General features: G+C 36.5%; 1 protein-coding gene across 7 annotated transcripts in view; it reads right to left on the reverse strand.

The window, feature by feature from the left end:
• Positions 1-15,156, reverse strand: part of MTMR2 (myotubularin related protein 2) — a 110,264-nt gene that overhangs the window by 40,466 nt on the left and 54,642 nt on the right. For all 7 annotated transcript variants that reach the window (XM_027087840.1, XM_027087842.1, XM_027087837.1 and 4 more), the window contains 3 exons: positions 7,994-8,069; positions 1,706-1,800; positions 1,440-1,550 (listed from right to left, as the gene is read on the reverse strand). In XM_027087840.1, coding sequence (XP_026943641.1) covers positions 1,440-1,550; positions 1,706-1,800; positions 7,994-8,069 — 282 coding nt within the window. The remainder of the gene's footprint in view (positions 1-1,439; positions 1,551-1,705; positions 1,801-7,993; positions 8,070-15,156) is intronic.

Here is a 15,156-nt window from a genome sequence, read left to right on the forward strand (position 1 = left end):
TGATATCATCCAGGCTCTAAAGTCAGATCTAAAGAGCAAAATTCCCTTCCCTTATTTGTTCTCAAGCAGTTTTCTATGCTCAGGCTGAATGTAGATATTCATGCTCCAATTTACTGAGATCTTAATAGCACTAAGAAAATAAACGGGATTGTGAATAATTTCAAGACTATTCATTTTATTTAAGTGGTTTCATCTAGACAGAATTCAAAATAGCTTTATTCCACTGCATTCTGTAAAACTGAGCACACAGACACTCCACTACAATCCACCTACAGAACATGAACAAGTAGAACATTTTATTATAAATCTGATCCAAAATTAGAATGCCAGCTCTACCACCTTTTAAAACAAATGTGTGAGAACCTAAGCTGATACTTTGTTTTTCATCAGTAAATACCTTTACAACTAATAGAGATATTCATAATCAGTCTGTTAAACAGAGCTCTCCAAAAGTACCATAGCAGGGGCCCTACAAATGTTTGGGTTTATTGATAATGGTCTTGTTCTATGGAAAAAGTTATATTTAAAATGATCAAAATTTCAGTCACCCTCTTTCATGTCCTCTTATATTCTATGCTCTATTTACTCCTTAGACCACAGAAGAGCCATCAGGAGACAATGTGCCTGTCACACAACTGACAGCTATTATACTCTTAGAGCCCTTCCAACTATAATGGAAAACCACACAAATAATTACTAAGTCATTAGCTTTAATACTAGATTCATAAAGCTTCTAAGATTGTCATGAGAAAGGATCTTGAAAGTTACGCATATGCTGTTGCTTTTACTCTTTTGGCACTCGCAGAACAGCAAAAGAAAGGAAAAAGATGATCTAGAAGTGAGATGTACACAGCTGTTAATTAGGCTATATAGTAAGGAGAACAGTGACCTTAGAAGTGGCAATGGTATTAAATATTTATGACTGAATGTTAAGATTATAACACTCTAACTCTCATTCAAGTATCAATGCACTTAAGGAATACTAGTTAGATAAGAAAATACAGAAGGTCTATAACATGAAGTTTTCCTCACCATTGTTTTAGAAGCAGAAAAATTATGAGAACTAGAAATAGGAAAGAGAGTTGATTGTATTACAATCAGTTCCTCCACTACAAAGTAGTATGAGCCTTAACTGCTCAGAGCCTTATGTTTCTAATTTGTAAATTAAAGGTAATAATGTCCATCATGCTTACTTCAAGATTTTTATGAGGCTCAAAAATGAAATAATGAATGTGAGAGTACTTTGTGTTCAGTCCAAAAAATTCAAGTCTAATTCACGACCAATCACCTTTTTATTACTCCTAAATGTTATTTTCTTCTACCAGAATGACACTTCTAGCATGAAATCCATTTGATATTTTGGAAGTTTCTAAAATATCTATTTAATAGAAAGCTTTTCAAACAACAAAAAAAAAATGCATACGTATTACAACATTTACCTTGCACACAGTTTCAAGTCCGTAAGAGTTTTCACCTCGACTAGAAGCACCACCAATTTTTTCTACTCTACTTATAACACCAAGAGAAGCATCTAAAACAAATGGGGGATCCTAAAGGAAGGAAAAAAAAATTAAAACTGAGCAACTGATACTGTACAATTATAGCTGAGAAAAATATTAACTAGAAATGCTCTAATTAACAATGACCAAAGATGAACAAACAACATACAGATGTACATATAAAAATCTGATCCAACAAGCCTTACCCGTTCCATGCTTTTGAAATATAACCTGTAATTCGTAACAGTCAGAGTTCCTCGTACAGCACCAGTGAATGGACATATATAAGTTACATCTTTGGCTGAAAAGGAAAAGAGCCCACAATTTACTATACATTGTGCACTATTAAAAACTGCACTATCATCTTTTCACAAACAAAATTTAAAAGAATTCTGATTGCTAGTCTAAATTATGATCAAAAAAATCACAGAATCAGTGATTCAAAGAGACCTCAAATGCCAAATCCAAGCTTCTAACCACACACTAATCCGGGGAAGGAATGTAGAATAAATGGGAAGGACTGAAGAAGCAGAGGAACACCTTTCACCCTGAGACAGACACAAGGAAACAAAGATGGCCACTCTCCCTGATGGACAGATGAGGTGTGGCAGTTGGAGTAGTGAGTGGAGGAGTAGTGGTAAAGGTGGGAACAACAGTAAATGTCTCAAGTCACAGTCACCAAACATCTAATCATAGTTCCTAGATGATCTCTCCAATCTGCTGGTCTTCTTCTAGCCACAGTCTAGTGTGTCACCATTCCTCTAACTATACAATACCTAAAACTTAATAACAGAAACTCCTGACCTGATTATATTTATACGGAAAATACTGTACAGAAAATGAAACATATGAAATAGATTCTTAGAAAAAATAACAGTACAATAAGAGGGTATTATATTCCTGAACGAGCAACAGATGTCAAACTTTGTAGAGAAATAATCACAAGCATTGTTTAATTAAATGATAAATGATGAATCTATACAGTATTATCGTTTTTTAAAACGTGTTAATTAAGCAGGGTAACTCAGCTACCACCAGCTCAAAATAATATTTAATATGGTAGAGTTCATATGCCCAATACAAAGGTTTTTTGTATCTTAAAACATTCATAAATCCCTGCTATGTCATTACTGTAGCAAAGCAGCAGATAAAGGAACATCTTCATTGTTCCAAGAAACTAAGTCACAATTAGGAGCAAAAAATTTCTAAGAACCTTTCAAGGGACTTCTGGGAAAACTTAGGAACATGAAATATGTTTAATAAGGTATTGCAACTTCCTTGACTTTGCTTTCTATTCCTCACTTTGAAGGACTGACCACTTTGTATGGAATTTGAAATGAGACTGATCTTCCAACAAACATTTCTAACCTTCAAAATAGCTCCCTTGGGAATGTTCAAGTATGAGCTAAATTATTTGACTCATTGTTTCCAATGCATTTCCAATGCTTCATTTAGAGGGAAGCTATTAAAATTAAATAAACCAATCATTACAGAAAGATACATAAGCTTGCCTTGCAGACATTTTCTTTCCCTTATGAATTTTTGTCTCAACTGGGAAAGCTTTATTCAATGTTACTAAAGACGTTTCTTGATTTTTTCCAGAGCCAATTTTCTTCACTCACACAAGAAAATCAGTCTTATTATTCTATATTCTACTACAGGATATGTCCCTCTTAGTCCCAGCCCAAAGTTTTCGTTACAACTTCCTTTATTCTAAAATCATGAAATAATATACATGAAAGTGCTTCCAAAATTAAAAGTACTCTACTAGATATCGGGTTGGCCAAAAAGTTCGTTTGGTTAATGAATACGTTATTCAATAAAGTTCTTGATGAAAATTACTTACAACCCAATGAACTTTTTGGCCAACCCAAGGGTTTATAGCTATGTTACTATTATCATCATTAGGCTTGGCTTTGCTCTGTCCCTTTTATCCTTTTTCCTCAGGCTGGTGGCAGCTAAGTCACTCTGAAGAGAGAATTTATGCCTAGCAGAGTTTGTACCAAGTAGAAGAGAGACTGTGATTAGGAATCTTAACCAGAGTGAATGACAACAGTAACAACCAGCACTGACAGCCTAGCACTTCAGAATTTATAAAGTACTTTTTACCTGAGTACCTCCCTTAACCTTCAAAACAACCTTTAAATATAAAACCTCTAATTACCTACAATTTTTAGATGAGAATACCAGGGCTCAGAGAAGTAAAACAAATTATCTAATGTTTCAGAACCAGTAACTGCTAAGATTAGGACTTGAATGCAATTCCTATGACTGCAAATTCAAATTTCCTTCCACCACATCATGCAAAGCTAAGCCACTCAAGTAGCACAGTCTGTCTCCTGTGTTAAAGGGTGAAATACTGCCGTCTGGGGCCACCTCTACTGCTGATGTGCGCAGGCCACAATATCCTGAGACTGTTGCTGCTACTGTTAAAGCATTCTGTTGATGTTCCTAACACTACTCTTTTAAAAAATGTCTAAACTGCAGATTTACATTAGACCAACTAAGAATGTCTTTTCTATATGAAGTAATACACTCAAGGTTACCAGCCTTATCCTTTGTATTACATTTAATTTTTTGAAGAATAATCAAGTCTATACAGATGACTTTGAATCAGAATATTTTATTTAATATATTAATTATTCCTCTAAATTTCGCAATACTGATACTGCCTAGTGGTACCAAAAGAGCTTAGGTTTACCAGTCCTCTCAAATTTTCCCTGAGCTCACAAAGAATCAATAATAGTTTCCATGAGGCAGACCAAAATGACTTTGAGAATACATATCTATAAGGATGCAAAATATATGCAAATAAATGTAATATATGAGAGCATGCAATCTGTGCAGAAAGAGAGGCACAAAAACATACTCTAAGTAATAAAAAGAAGGAAAGTCCATTAAGTTATGGGATCGGAGAAGGCTCAAGGAACACAGCCATGTGAGTTGTGCCCCAGTGGCTGGTATCCTTTTAATGGGTAGAGATGTTGATACAGCACTCAATGCAGAGAAGAACCTAAACTAAAATACAGAAGAAAGTAACTATTTGGACAAGGTAAGTATATAGTCTGGATCTCTCTAATTTACATATCACATTCTGTTCATTCCTTCTCAATTTCCCTCCCTAGTTCCTCTTCTACCATTTACCAAAGCTATGTTCTTGGCCCTCTTTTTACTCCATAATTCTCTGGGTTATCTTCCTCCTTTCATTTTCAACTAATATCCATATTCTGATGATTTCAAAATATGTACTTCCAGCCCTGCTCTCTCTCCCAAACTCCTACAAGTTTCTCATAGGTACCTGAAATTCAATGTACATAAATATTATACCAAGGGCTCATAAAAATGAAAGAAAAAGATATCATTCAAGAAATTTCTAGAGATTCCTCCTCTGGATCTGGTAACTGATTGAATGTCAGAGTTCAGAAAAAAAGAGCAGCCGATGGGGCTTCCCTGGTGGCCCAGTGGTTGAGAGTCCGCCTGCCAATGCAGGGGACATGGGTTCGTACCCAGGTCTGGGAAGATCCCACATGCCGCAGAGCGGCTGGGCCCGTGAGCCATGGCCGCTGAGCCTGCGCATCCGGAGCCTGTGCTCCGCAACGGGAGAGGCTGCAACAGTGAGAGGCCCGCGTACCGCAAAAAAAAAAAAAAAGAAAAGGAGTAAATTTAGAGATAAAGGTGATGACAGTTTTGGAGATGCTGAGGATATCTACAGAATATCCAAGGGCATGTGTCTAAGACACAGGCATTTGTTTTATACGTATTAAGACAGAGGTTCACACTAGAAGTAACAAATTTTGGAGTCATCAGTAAATACATGGTAGGTAAAGCTACTAATTTAGATATGATCAACTAAAAAGAGCAAATAGGAGAGCAAAGGGAAATGAGCCAAGGATGAAGTCCTAACTGGAGTGTTGCTATCTAAAGGAAAGGAAGACAACAAAAGAGATTGAGTGGTAACTTGAAAATCTTTCATAAGGTCATTTATCATAGTGGAAATAGCATATGCTTTAGGCTCAGAAGAGGGAAAAAAATTGTCTCAATGCTAGCTATAACTTTACTAGCTAGGTAGTCTCCCTATGCCTTAGTTTCTTCATCTACAAAATGGGATTAATATCTTCCTCAGAAGATCACTGTGAGGATGATTTAATGAGACAGTAAGGACTGAATAGTGATAACTACTGTTATTATATAATATCCAGTGGTAATAACACATAACACCTAACTTAGTAGGTAGCTCAGCAGAACAAGCTTAGGATACCTGAGGTGAGTGGGGGGGGGAAAAGGAATGTGGAGGTATTCAATTAAGAATTAAAAGAAAGAAGAGAGAAATGCTAAGTGTGAAGGAACTAAATGTACCTCAGGCAATAACAACACATTTAAGGGATAGGTCCCCTTTGGCTTGCTTATTTTTACACAAGGAAATGACATGTGACCAGGGGAAATCAGGCATTTAAGTGCTTTTTAAAATTATGATTGATAATCAAATGAAAGGTGGTGTTTACTTTGACTGAAAAACCATCTACTGTATTCTCCTATATATTACTTTATTTCTCAAAAGCTATGAGTATTTTCTTTTAATGACTGAATAATATTCCATTGTATATATATAAATATATAAACATACCACATCTTTTTTTCAATCATCTTACGTTATTTCTTTAGAGTTCTTTTACGAACACAAGCATGCAATTTTTTCTTTTCTTTTTTTTTTAACTGAAGTATAGTTTCTGTACCATATTATGTAAGCTATAGGTGCACATATGGCAATTCACAATTTTTAAAGGTTTTATTCCATTATAGTTGTTCTAAATTACTGGTTATATTCCCTGTGTTGTACAATATAGCCTTGTAGCTTATTTTATACCTAATAGTTTGTACCTCTTAATCTCCTACGCCTATATTGCCCCTCCCCGCTTCCCGCACCCCACCTGTGACCACTAGTTTGTTCTCTATATCTGAGAGTCTGCTTCTTTTTTTGTTATATTCACTAGTCTGTTGTACTTTTTAGATTCTACATATAAGAGATATCATACAGTATTTGTCTCTTTGACTTATTTCACCTAGCATAATGACCTCCAAGTCCATCCATGTTGCTGCAAATGGCAAAATTTCACCTTTTTATGGCTGAGTAATATTCCATTTTACACACACACACACACACACACACACACACACACACACACACACACACCCACCCCACAGATTCTTTATCCATTCATCTACTGATAAACACTTAGGTTGCTTCCATATCGTGGAAACGGTAAATAATGCTGCTATGAACACTGGGGTGCATGTATCTTTCTGAATCAGTGTTTTGGGGTTTTTTTTTCCACCCAGGAGTGGAACTGCTGGGTCACACGGTAGTTCTATATATACCTCATCTTCTTTATCCATTCCTCTGTCAATGGACACCTAGAAAAGAATGAAATCTTGCCATCTGCAAGAACATGAATAGACCTGGAGGGTATTATATTTAATGAAGTAAGTCAGACAGAGAAAGACAAACACCATACCATTTACGTATACATGGAATTAAAAAAACAAAGGAACAAATATAACAAAACAGAAACAGATAGAGAAAACAAACTAGTGGTTACTACAGGGTAGAGGGATGGGGAAAGGGGCAAAACAGGTAAAGGGGATTAAGAAGTATAAACTACCAATTGTAAAATAAATAATTTACAAGGATGTAATGTGCAGCACAGGGAATATAGTCAATATTTTATAACAACTTTGCATGTTGTGCAATCTATAAAAATATCAAATTACTATGTTGTATACCGGAAACTAATACTGTAAATCAACTATACTTCAATAAATAAATAAACATCTTAAAAATTAAAAAAGCTATGGGTATTTTGTAGATCACCATGTAAGTGGAACAAAATAAAAGCATGAGGACCAAAAAATAGCTTAAAAGTATGTTTCCAGTTTCCAGTCCATACAATAAGTTAATGTTTAGTTATTTAGGCTGGACAAAGAAAGGCACCTACATGCAAACGGCTTGCTTTGCAATGGCGATGAAATATATTTATCCAAAACTGACAAATTTATTCAGAGTAGGAAAAAATAAAGAAGCAAAAAGAGAGAATGTGCTTTAAGAAAAATTACTTGTACAAAGTGACAATTCAATTTTTTTATCTATGCAACCCACTATCTTACTGCAGTAATTCAAAATAATGAAATTTACTTTCACGAAATTCAGCAACAGTTTTTAAAATAAGTCACCTACTTTCAGTGAAAGTAAAGCAAACCAGAAAAGCAGCAGAATATCATTCAACTTTCATGTTTCCCAGTAGTCCAAAACCAAACACAACCAACAGGTCTAGACTTAAGCTTACAGAACACACTGGATGCTGGGAAGGCTGGCAGTAATGAGTCCACCAAACAGGAGGTGTCTAGGCAGTGAGCCCGTTCTCTGTACATTCAGAGTACTAAATAGTCTGTACAGTCACAAAGGAGGAGGAAATTCGACAAAAAATACCATTACAGACCCATGTCTTTAATATTTTCTCCTGGAAGTAAGGGTGGTTCTTCCATTTCTGCTAATTTGTTAGACTCCCTCAGGACCTGGATTGGAAAGGGGAGGAGAGAGCAAGAAAAGAAACATTTTTTTATTCAAAGGCTAATTTTTTACTCAAATTTCAACTGTGTATGCTTGGTCTTATTTAAAGTTATAAACTATATCACATATACTGCTTTAAATCAAATTATAAAGACTATAATGCTGGCATGTGCAACATGTGAAGTTGCTGTTTTTCTACAAAACATGTACTGAGTGCCTACTCTGTATAAGGTACTACACAAAACACTACGTTTTCTCACTGACTCCTGCAACAGCCCTGTAAGAGTAGGTATTATCATCCTCATTTCCTAGATGAGGAAAGAGGCCAGAATTAACTTGTTCAAGATCCTATAGCTAAAAAGTGCGTGGGCGCGCAACTGTCATATGCTAAATATCGCAATTGTAATATGCTAAATATCGCAACTGTCGTATGCTAATATCGCAATTGTCGTCCTATGCTAGATACATCCCGCTAACTGCCAAAAGCCTCCCCTTTCACCTCTTTCACTGCTACACAATAACCTTCACTGTCGCCAGTCCTTTACCTCCCATTAATTCCTCAACCTTCTGCAATCTGGCTTTGCGACCTAACCCAACCCCTTCCAGGGAACCTGCTTTCTCCCCAATAACCTCCTCAGTATTAAAGACAATGGGTATTTCTCAGTCTTTATTTCTATCTCCTCTCCTAGCTACATGTGATACTATCTGCACTTGCCTGCTTCTTGAAAGTACACTCTCCTGGCTAAACTCTTCCTTCTCTGGCCATTCTTTTTCAATGACCTTTATATGCCCTTTTCTCAACCCTCCCTATTTCTTCAAGGTTTGTCCATTTCTCACTTTACTCACTTCCTGTTGATTTCATACCTTATCTATGACATTACCTAACTTCAATCTACATTGTCAGCTGAGATTTTTCTTGGACTCTAGTTCCATACATCCAACTGCTTAATGTTCCTCTCCATCTAGATGTCTCACAGACACTCTGAACTCAACAGATTTAAAATTGATCTGTGTTCCATACTTAGCAAGAGGCACTACCATCCATTTGGTTGTCCCAGCCTGTCTGGGGGGAGGGCGGAGCAGTGGTCTCTGTGAGCAGACTCAGGCCTTCTACTTCAACCTCAATTTGTTTCATTAGACTGAGAACCAATACTACTAGAAAAAAGATTCTCAATTTTTTTTTAAATAGCTTTTGACTTTTATTTCCTTCCATCCAAAAAGTAGACTTAAGAGTCCTCAAAAGAAGGTAAAAGGGGGAAAAAACAAGGCATTACCACTGCCTTAAAGGTCACCTTCTGCAGGCCGTCAAAACTGAGTTAGATGTCTGCCATGCGTGAGCTCCTATCTGGCACTTACCACACCACTCTAATTGCCTGTCTTCTTCCGTACTAGACCCCTAGAGAAGAGGTACCATAACTTATACAATTTTGAACTCCCAATAAAAATATAACACGAGGCACATATGTAATTTTTAATTGTCTTATAGTCACATTAGAAAAAGAAAAAACAGTCAAAAATTGATTTTAATAACATATTTTATTAAATCTAGTAAGTCAAAACTATTGTCATTTCAACACATAATAAATATTTTTAAGTATTAATGAGATATTTTATATTCTTTTATTCATACTGAGCCTTCAAAATCCAGAGTATGTTTTATACTTCTAGCACATCTCAACCAGACCAGCCGCATTTCCAGTGTTCAATAGCCATCTATCTAGTGGTGCCCATATTGGCAGCACTAATGCAATGAATCTAATTCTTACTGATAGTCAAGTCATTCCCTAGTTTAAGTTAGGTGCTGAGGGAGGATTACACAAAAGGGTTAGACATTACTGCCACAGCCCAATGCTCACCTAAGGCAAATAAAGGAAGAACTACAAAGAGCAAATTACTTCTGTTCAATAAATTTGCAATCTAAACAAATTCATACTTTTGAAAATTTTAAAATTTATTTCAGAAAGTCACCTTAGTGCAATACCTAAAGAACTAAAATATATACACACATACATACTTTGTTAATATTCCACATTCTAAAACTCAAAAAACGTCATATTTTTGAATGGTATCTCATTGCCAGTTCCTGATATAGTCTTTTATGCAGTCATAAAAGAAACTTAAGAAAAAAGGAAGAGAGAGAAGTAGGGAATGAAGGAGATAGGGCGGGCCCATGAAGATGCAGAAAAACAGGATAAAAACCTGCACTATGCAAATATATAGACTTCCTGGCTTCAAATCCTGACTGTGCTATATGTTAGCTAAGTACTCTTAGACAAGTGTTCAAACTTCTTTATGCCTCATTTTTTCCACCTATAAAATGGTGATAATTACAGTATGCCACAAAAGGGCTGTTATAACTTAAATGAGTTAATACACTTAAAGCATTTACATCAGTGTTGACACAAAATATATACTTAATAAGTATTTCCTATTTATAGAAATAATAATAGTAAAATTAATAATAATAGTAAAAATTTAGACTAACAAGATTGCCAGAATCTGGTAAGAATTTCTACTAATTATGAAAACAATTAGATCAAAAGATATGAATAATAACTAACACACAGTATACTGAAAAAACCAAAAAAGGTTACACATGTGAAAGGTCACATAAAGGGAATCTGCTTTATCCTTTGCCCACTGTCTATCACTTGATTTGGCAATACAATGATTATGTCACTTCCAAAGCTGGGCACTAGTTCTCTATTGCACAAGTATACCTTCTTATAGTTGGTACAGTGTTGTTCCCCATGATTTCCTCTCTTTCTATATTTCTGTACTCGGAAGGAAGCTGCAAACCCCAGAAAATATGTGTGTTGTAGACAGGTGTGGAGAGAAAGGCAGTTCTGGCAGAGGCACAGGTGTATGACGAGGTACAATCTTCATAAGTAAAGCTTTGCAAAGTGAGAAAAGACACAGGGAAATGCATGCAAGTAGTGCATGCTGAGAATCATAGGCTCTCATATACTCTTGGACTAGAATGTCAGAGAGCAAGACAATGAAGAGAAGCAAGATGGACAGCTTTGTTTGGAAAATCTGCACCAGATGACAGACTTTTAATAATAAGCATACACTGGAGGTTATACATGAACAACTCACTTTAGAGCTCAAGATATAGAAAGGAACTCAAACAAGTACACAAAGCAGGGCCAAGGGCAATCCAGACCCTTTGTTTACTGGCAAATACTGATTCTGAACCAATCTATCCTTAATGAAACAGAAGAGGAAAAAAAAAAAAATCGGGCCTAAAAAAAGATTGTTTGACAAGAAAAAGGTAGTATCAGCCTGAAGCTCAAAAAAAGAGCAGTTCTCTGAAAATATTCCTATAAGCATTAGTAGAAACAATGTATAAACTATATGGCATACCCAAAAGGAAACCAGCCTATCCCCTAGGAAACAGGAATAGAAAGGAGAGACTGCAACTAAGAGAAATGGGTAAAATAAGGAATTACTACAAAAAAATTTAAATGTAACAGCAGAAGTAAAATCTGTGCTGGAGTTAATAAAGAACTGAATGGATTATTCAGAAGACAGCATTTATGTACAGGGCAAACGTGAAAAACCCTCTAATAATTTGTAGAAAAGAACAGACATAAAAATCATGAGAGAAGATGATAACCAATAAAAGAATTCTATTCCCTAAAGGAAAAAATTAAAACAGGATAGAAGCAACAATCCAATATGTAATTGAAGAACATGCTTTTGAAATGAGTAAAGATTTTCTAAGTTTGCTGATCGAAATAGTTTATCATGTTCCACATAAAAATCAGTGAACAGACATATACGGGTGTCTCTCAGCAAAAATTTTTGAACTGTAATTAAAAGACAAACTGTGAAAATATAGACAAAAATGTTTAGAAAGAGAAAGAATTTACATACAAAAGCAAAATCAGGCTACCTTCAAGTTTCTCTGTAAAACCATATTCTAGAAGACAATAAGAAAATGTTATCAGATTCTTGAAGGAAAATGTTGTGACCTCTCTAATGTGGAAGTCATTCTCAGATACACCAAGTCAACAAAAATGTAACCCACATGTCCTGCTTTTGAAAAAAGAAAAAAATTACTCAAGGCAGTAATTAAGGTGAAAAAGGGGAATGAAAATTAAAACTTATATGTAAGAAATTTGTGGTACCCAGTGAAGACAAGTTTTTTATATCCTAACTGCCTTCCAGCCAAAAAACAGAAAAAAAAACCCATTTGGTGGCAGTAGCCACCATACTAACCTCTCTGAGTCTTAGTTTCATCATTTATATTATTACGGTAATATTAATATCCACCTTACAGGCTTGTGAATATGAAATGAGATAGCTGCATCATAAAGGGATTTGCAAGATGCTGTTAAAATATAAGAAATACTTATTATTCACTTAAGAGAAGCATCAACATAAATTTGCACTGTCTCTTCTCACAATGGCTTATTCACATGGTGCTTTATTCCTCTGCTCTAAAATACACCAGGATTAATATTTGAGACAGCATGTCATAAAGGTAACCATATATCTCTCTAACTCTTGACCTACTAACTTCTAGACTTAGCTACAGAATAGCAAGCATCTTACTATTCTAAAGAAAGCAGCAAGAGAAGTGATGCTAGCTCCATGGTAGCATAAGGCATCCCTCATTTTCATTGTCCTTTAACATCTAAAATTTGGTATCTATCCATGAACAAAAGTGTCCCCATGGGAGCTATGGAATCCAGCACCATATGTCGAGGGACCTAGAAGGAGTCTGCCCCACCACTGCATCGTGTAAAAAGCAGACAGAACCTGATACAGGCTGTAGAACCAGCAGGAGCCTGTGAACTGACTCCAACTCCTCTTAACTGCGGTACCTGGAAAACAATGACATGAGCAAATACCCACAGATGAGAAAGGCTTTATGGAAGTTCAGGTTTCTAAAGAAGTTCCAGCACTCCAGTGGGAACAACAACAAAAAAATAACAAGTTTGGACCCATTAGGGTAAGAGGACCTTTGCCAGTATCACCCCTCCCCCCAAGGTGGCACAGCCTGGAGAAAAAGGTTTGGAATCTCTCTGGGGAAAAGGGAAAACAGTGAGTGAGCACACAGCTTTCCCAGCTGTGGGGACACTGCTAAAGAAACCCACCTCTCTCCCACAGCCTCAGAGTATTATTAAAGCAAGAGCTCCGTGACTGGGGGAAGGGAGGAGTTCAGGGAAGAGGCAGGTGGGAATACCAGAGGGCATTAAATGGATGTGGTTCTCTGCATTCTAGACTCCAGGAGGAAGGCCACCATGAGTCACTGGAAAAACTTTATCCAAAGATCCCCTAATCTGACCCACCAGAACTCCCAATTCCCCAAAGGCCACATCCAGACCGTCCCCACTCTGCAGCCAGCTCCTTGTTCACATTTCCAAGGGCAACAACAGTGAGAGTAAGCTCAGGTAGACAGGGAGTGTACATAGAAAACAAGCCAGGGTCTATGGGAAAGAGAGAAACCACAATCTTGAGCTGTAGCACCACCCTCTGGAAAATGAAAGAGAGATTAACCAACAGCCAGCCTGGGTCACAGTAAGATTTAGAGAAGACATACAAGCTTAACAATTCTGCCACCAGAGGGAGCAAGAAGTGTGGAGCTGATGTACCCATACAAGGTCACAGAAAGCCCCAGAACACAAGTAGGATCAACAAAAAGTATCTCTCAGCTAGTAAAGATTGGAGGAAGCAACTTAGTTCAAATGCCAAAACAGCAATGTAAAACTACAAGGAACATGAAGAATAAAGGAACTGTGACATTACCAAAAGATCATAATCATCCCCCAGTAACTGAAGGCAAAGACACAGAGATCTGTGATTTATCCAGTAAAGAATTCAAAATAGACATTTGAGGAAACTCAATGACCTACAAGAAAATAAAGAGACAATTTAACAAAATCTGGAAAACAATACATGATCAAAATGAGAAATAAACAGAGACAGAAATCATTAAAAGAACCAAACATGAATTCTGGAGCTGAAGAATTCAATGAATGAAATGAAGAATGCAAAAGAAAGCATCAACAACAGAACAGAACACTCAGAAGATAAGAATCCATGAGTTAGAGGATAGGAACTTTGAAATAACCCAGTCAGAGGAGAACAAAAAAGAAAGAATGAAAAAGAATAAAGAGGGCCTACATGATCTATGGAACACTATCAAAAGAATCAATAGCAGAATCATTGGAGTTCCAGAAGGAGAAGAGAAAAGAAAGGGGGAATAAAGCTTATTAAAAAGAAATAATGGCTGAAAACTTCCCAAACCTGGGGAGAACGTTGGACACTGAAGTTCATAAAGCTAATAGATCCCCCATTGTTTCAATTCAAAATTATTTTCTCCAAGACACATTATACTCAAACTGTCAAAAATCAAAGACAGGGCTTCCCTGGTGGCGCAGTGGTTGAGAGTCCACCTGTCAATGCAGGGGACACGGGTTCGTGCCCCGGTCCGGAAAGATCCCACATGCCGCAGAGCGGCTGGGCCCGTGAGCCATGGCTGCTGAGCCTGCGTGTCTGGAGCCTGTGCTCCGCAATGGGAGGGGTCACAACAGTGAGAGGGCCGCATACCGCCAAAAAAAAAAAAAAAAAAATCAAAGACAAAGAGAAAATCCTAAGAGCTGTAAGATAAAGATTGTAAACTACAAAGGAACCCCCATTAGGCTATCAGCAGATTTCTGAGCAGAAACCTTTCAGGCCAGGAGAGAGTGGAATGAATGATATATTCAAAGTGCTGAAAGGAAAAAATTGCCAGCTAAGAATACTCTATCCAACAAAGGTATCCTTCAGAAATGAAGACATTTCCAGATGAATAAAAGCTAGATCAGCCATATAAAATTATCACCACTAGATCTACCTTACAAAAAATGCTGAAAGGAATTCTTCAAGCTGAAATGAAAAGACACTAATAGTAACATGAAAATATACAATTCACTGATAAAGGTAAATATACAGTGAGGTTCAGAAAATTCTAATTCTGTAACAGTATGGTGTGTTAACCACATAACTTTCAACATTATATAGTTTAAAGGAAAAGACTATTAAAAATAACTAGAGCCAGTATAATTTCTGCATGAATACACAATATAAAAAGAGGTAAAT

The sequence above is a fragment of the Aethalodelphis obliquidens genome, unplaced genomic scaffold (assembly GCF_003676395.1).
Source record: "Aethalodelphis obliquidens isolate GAN/ISIS:26980383/991018 unplaced genomic scaffold, ASM367639v1 scaffold60, whole genome shotgun sequence".
In the NCBI taxonomy this organism is placed as follows: Eukaryota; Metazoa; Chordata; class Mammalia; order Artiodactyla; family Delphinidae; genus Aethalodelphis; species Aethalodelphis obliquidens.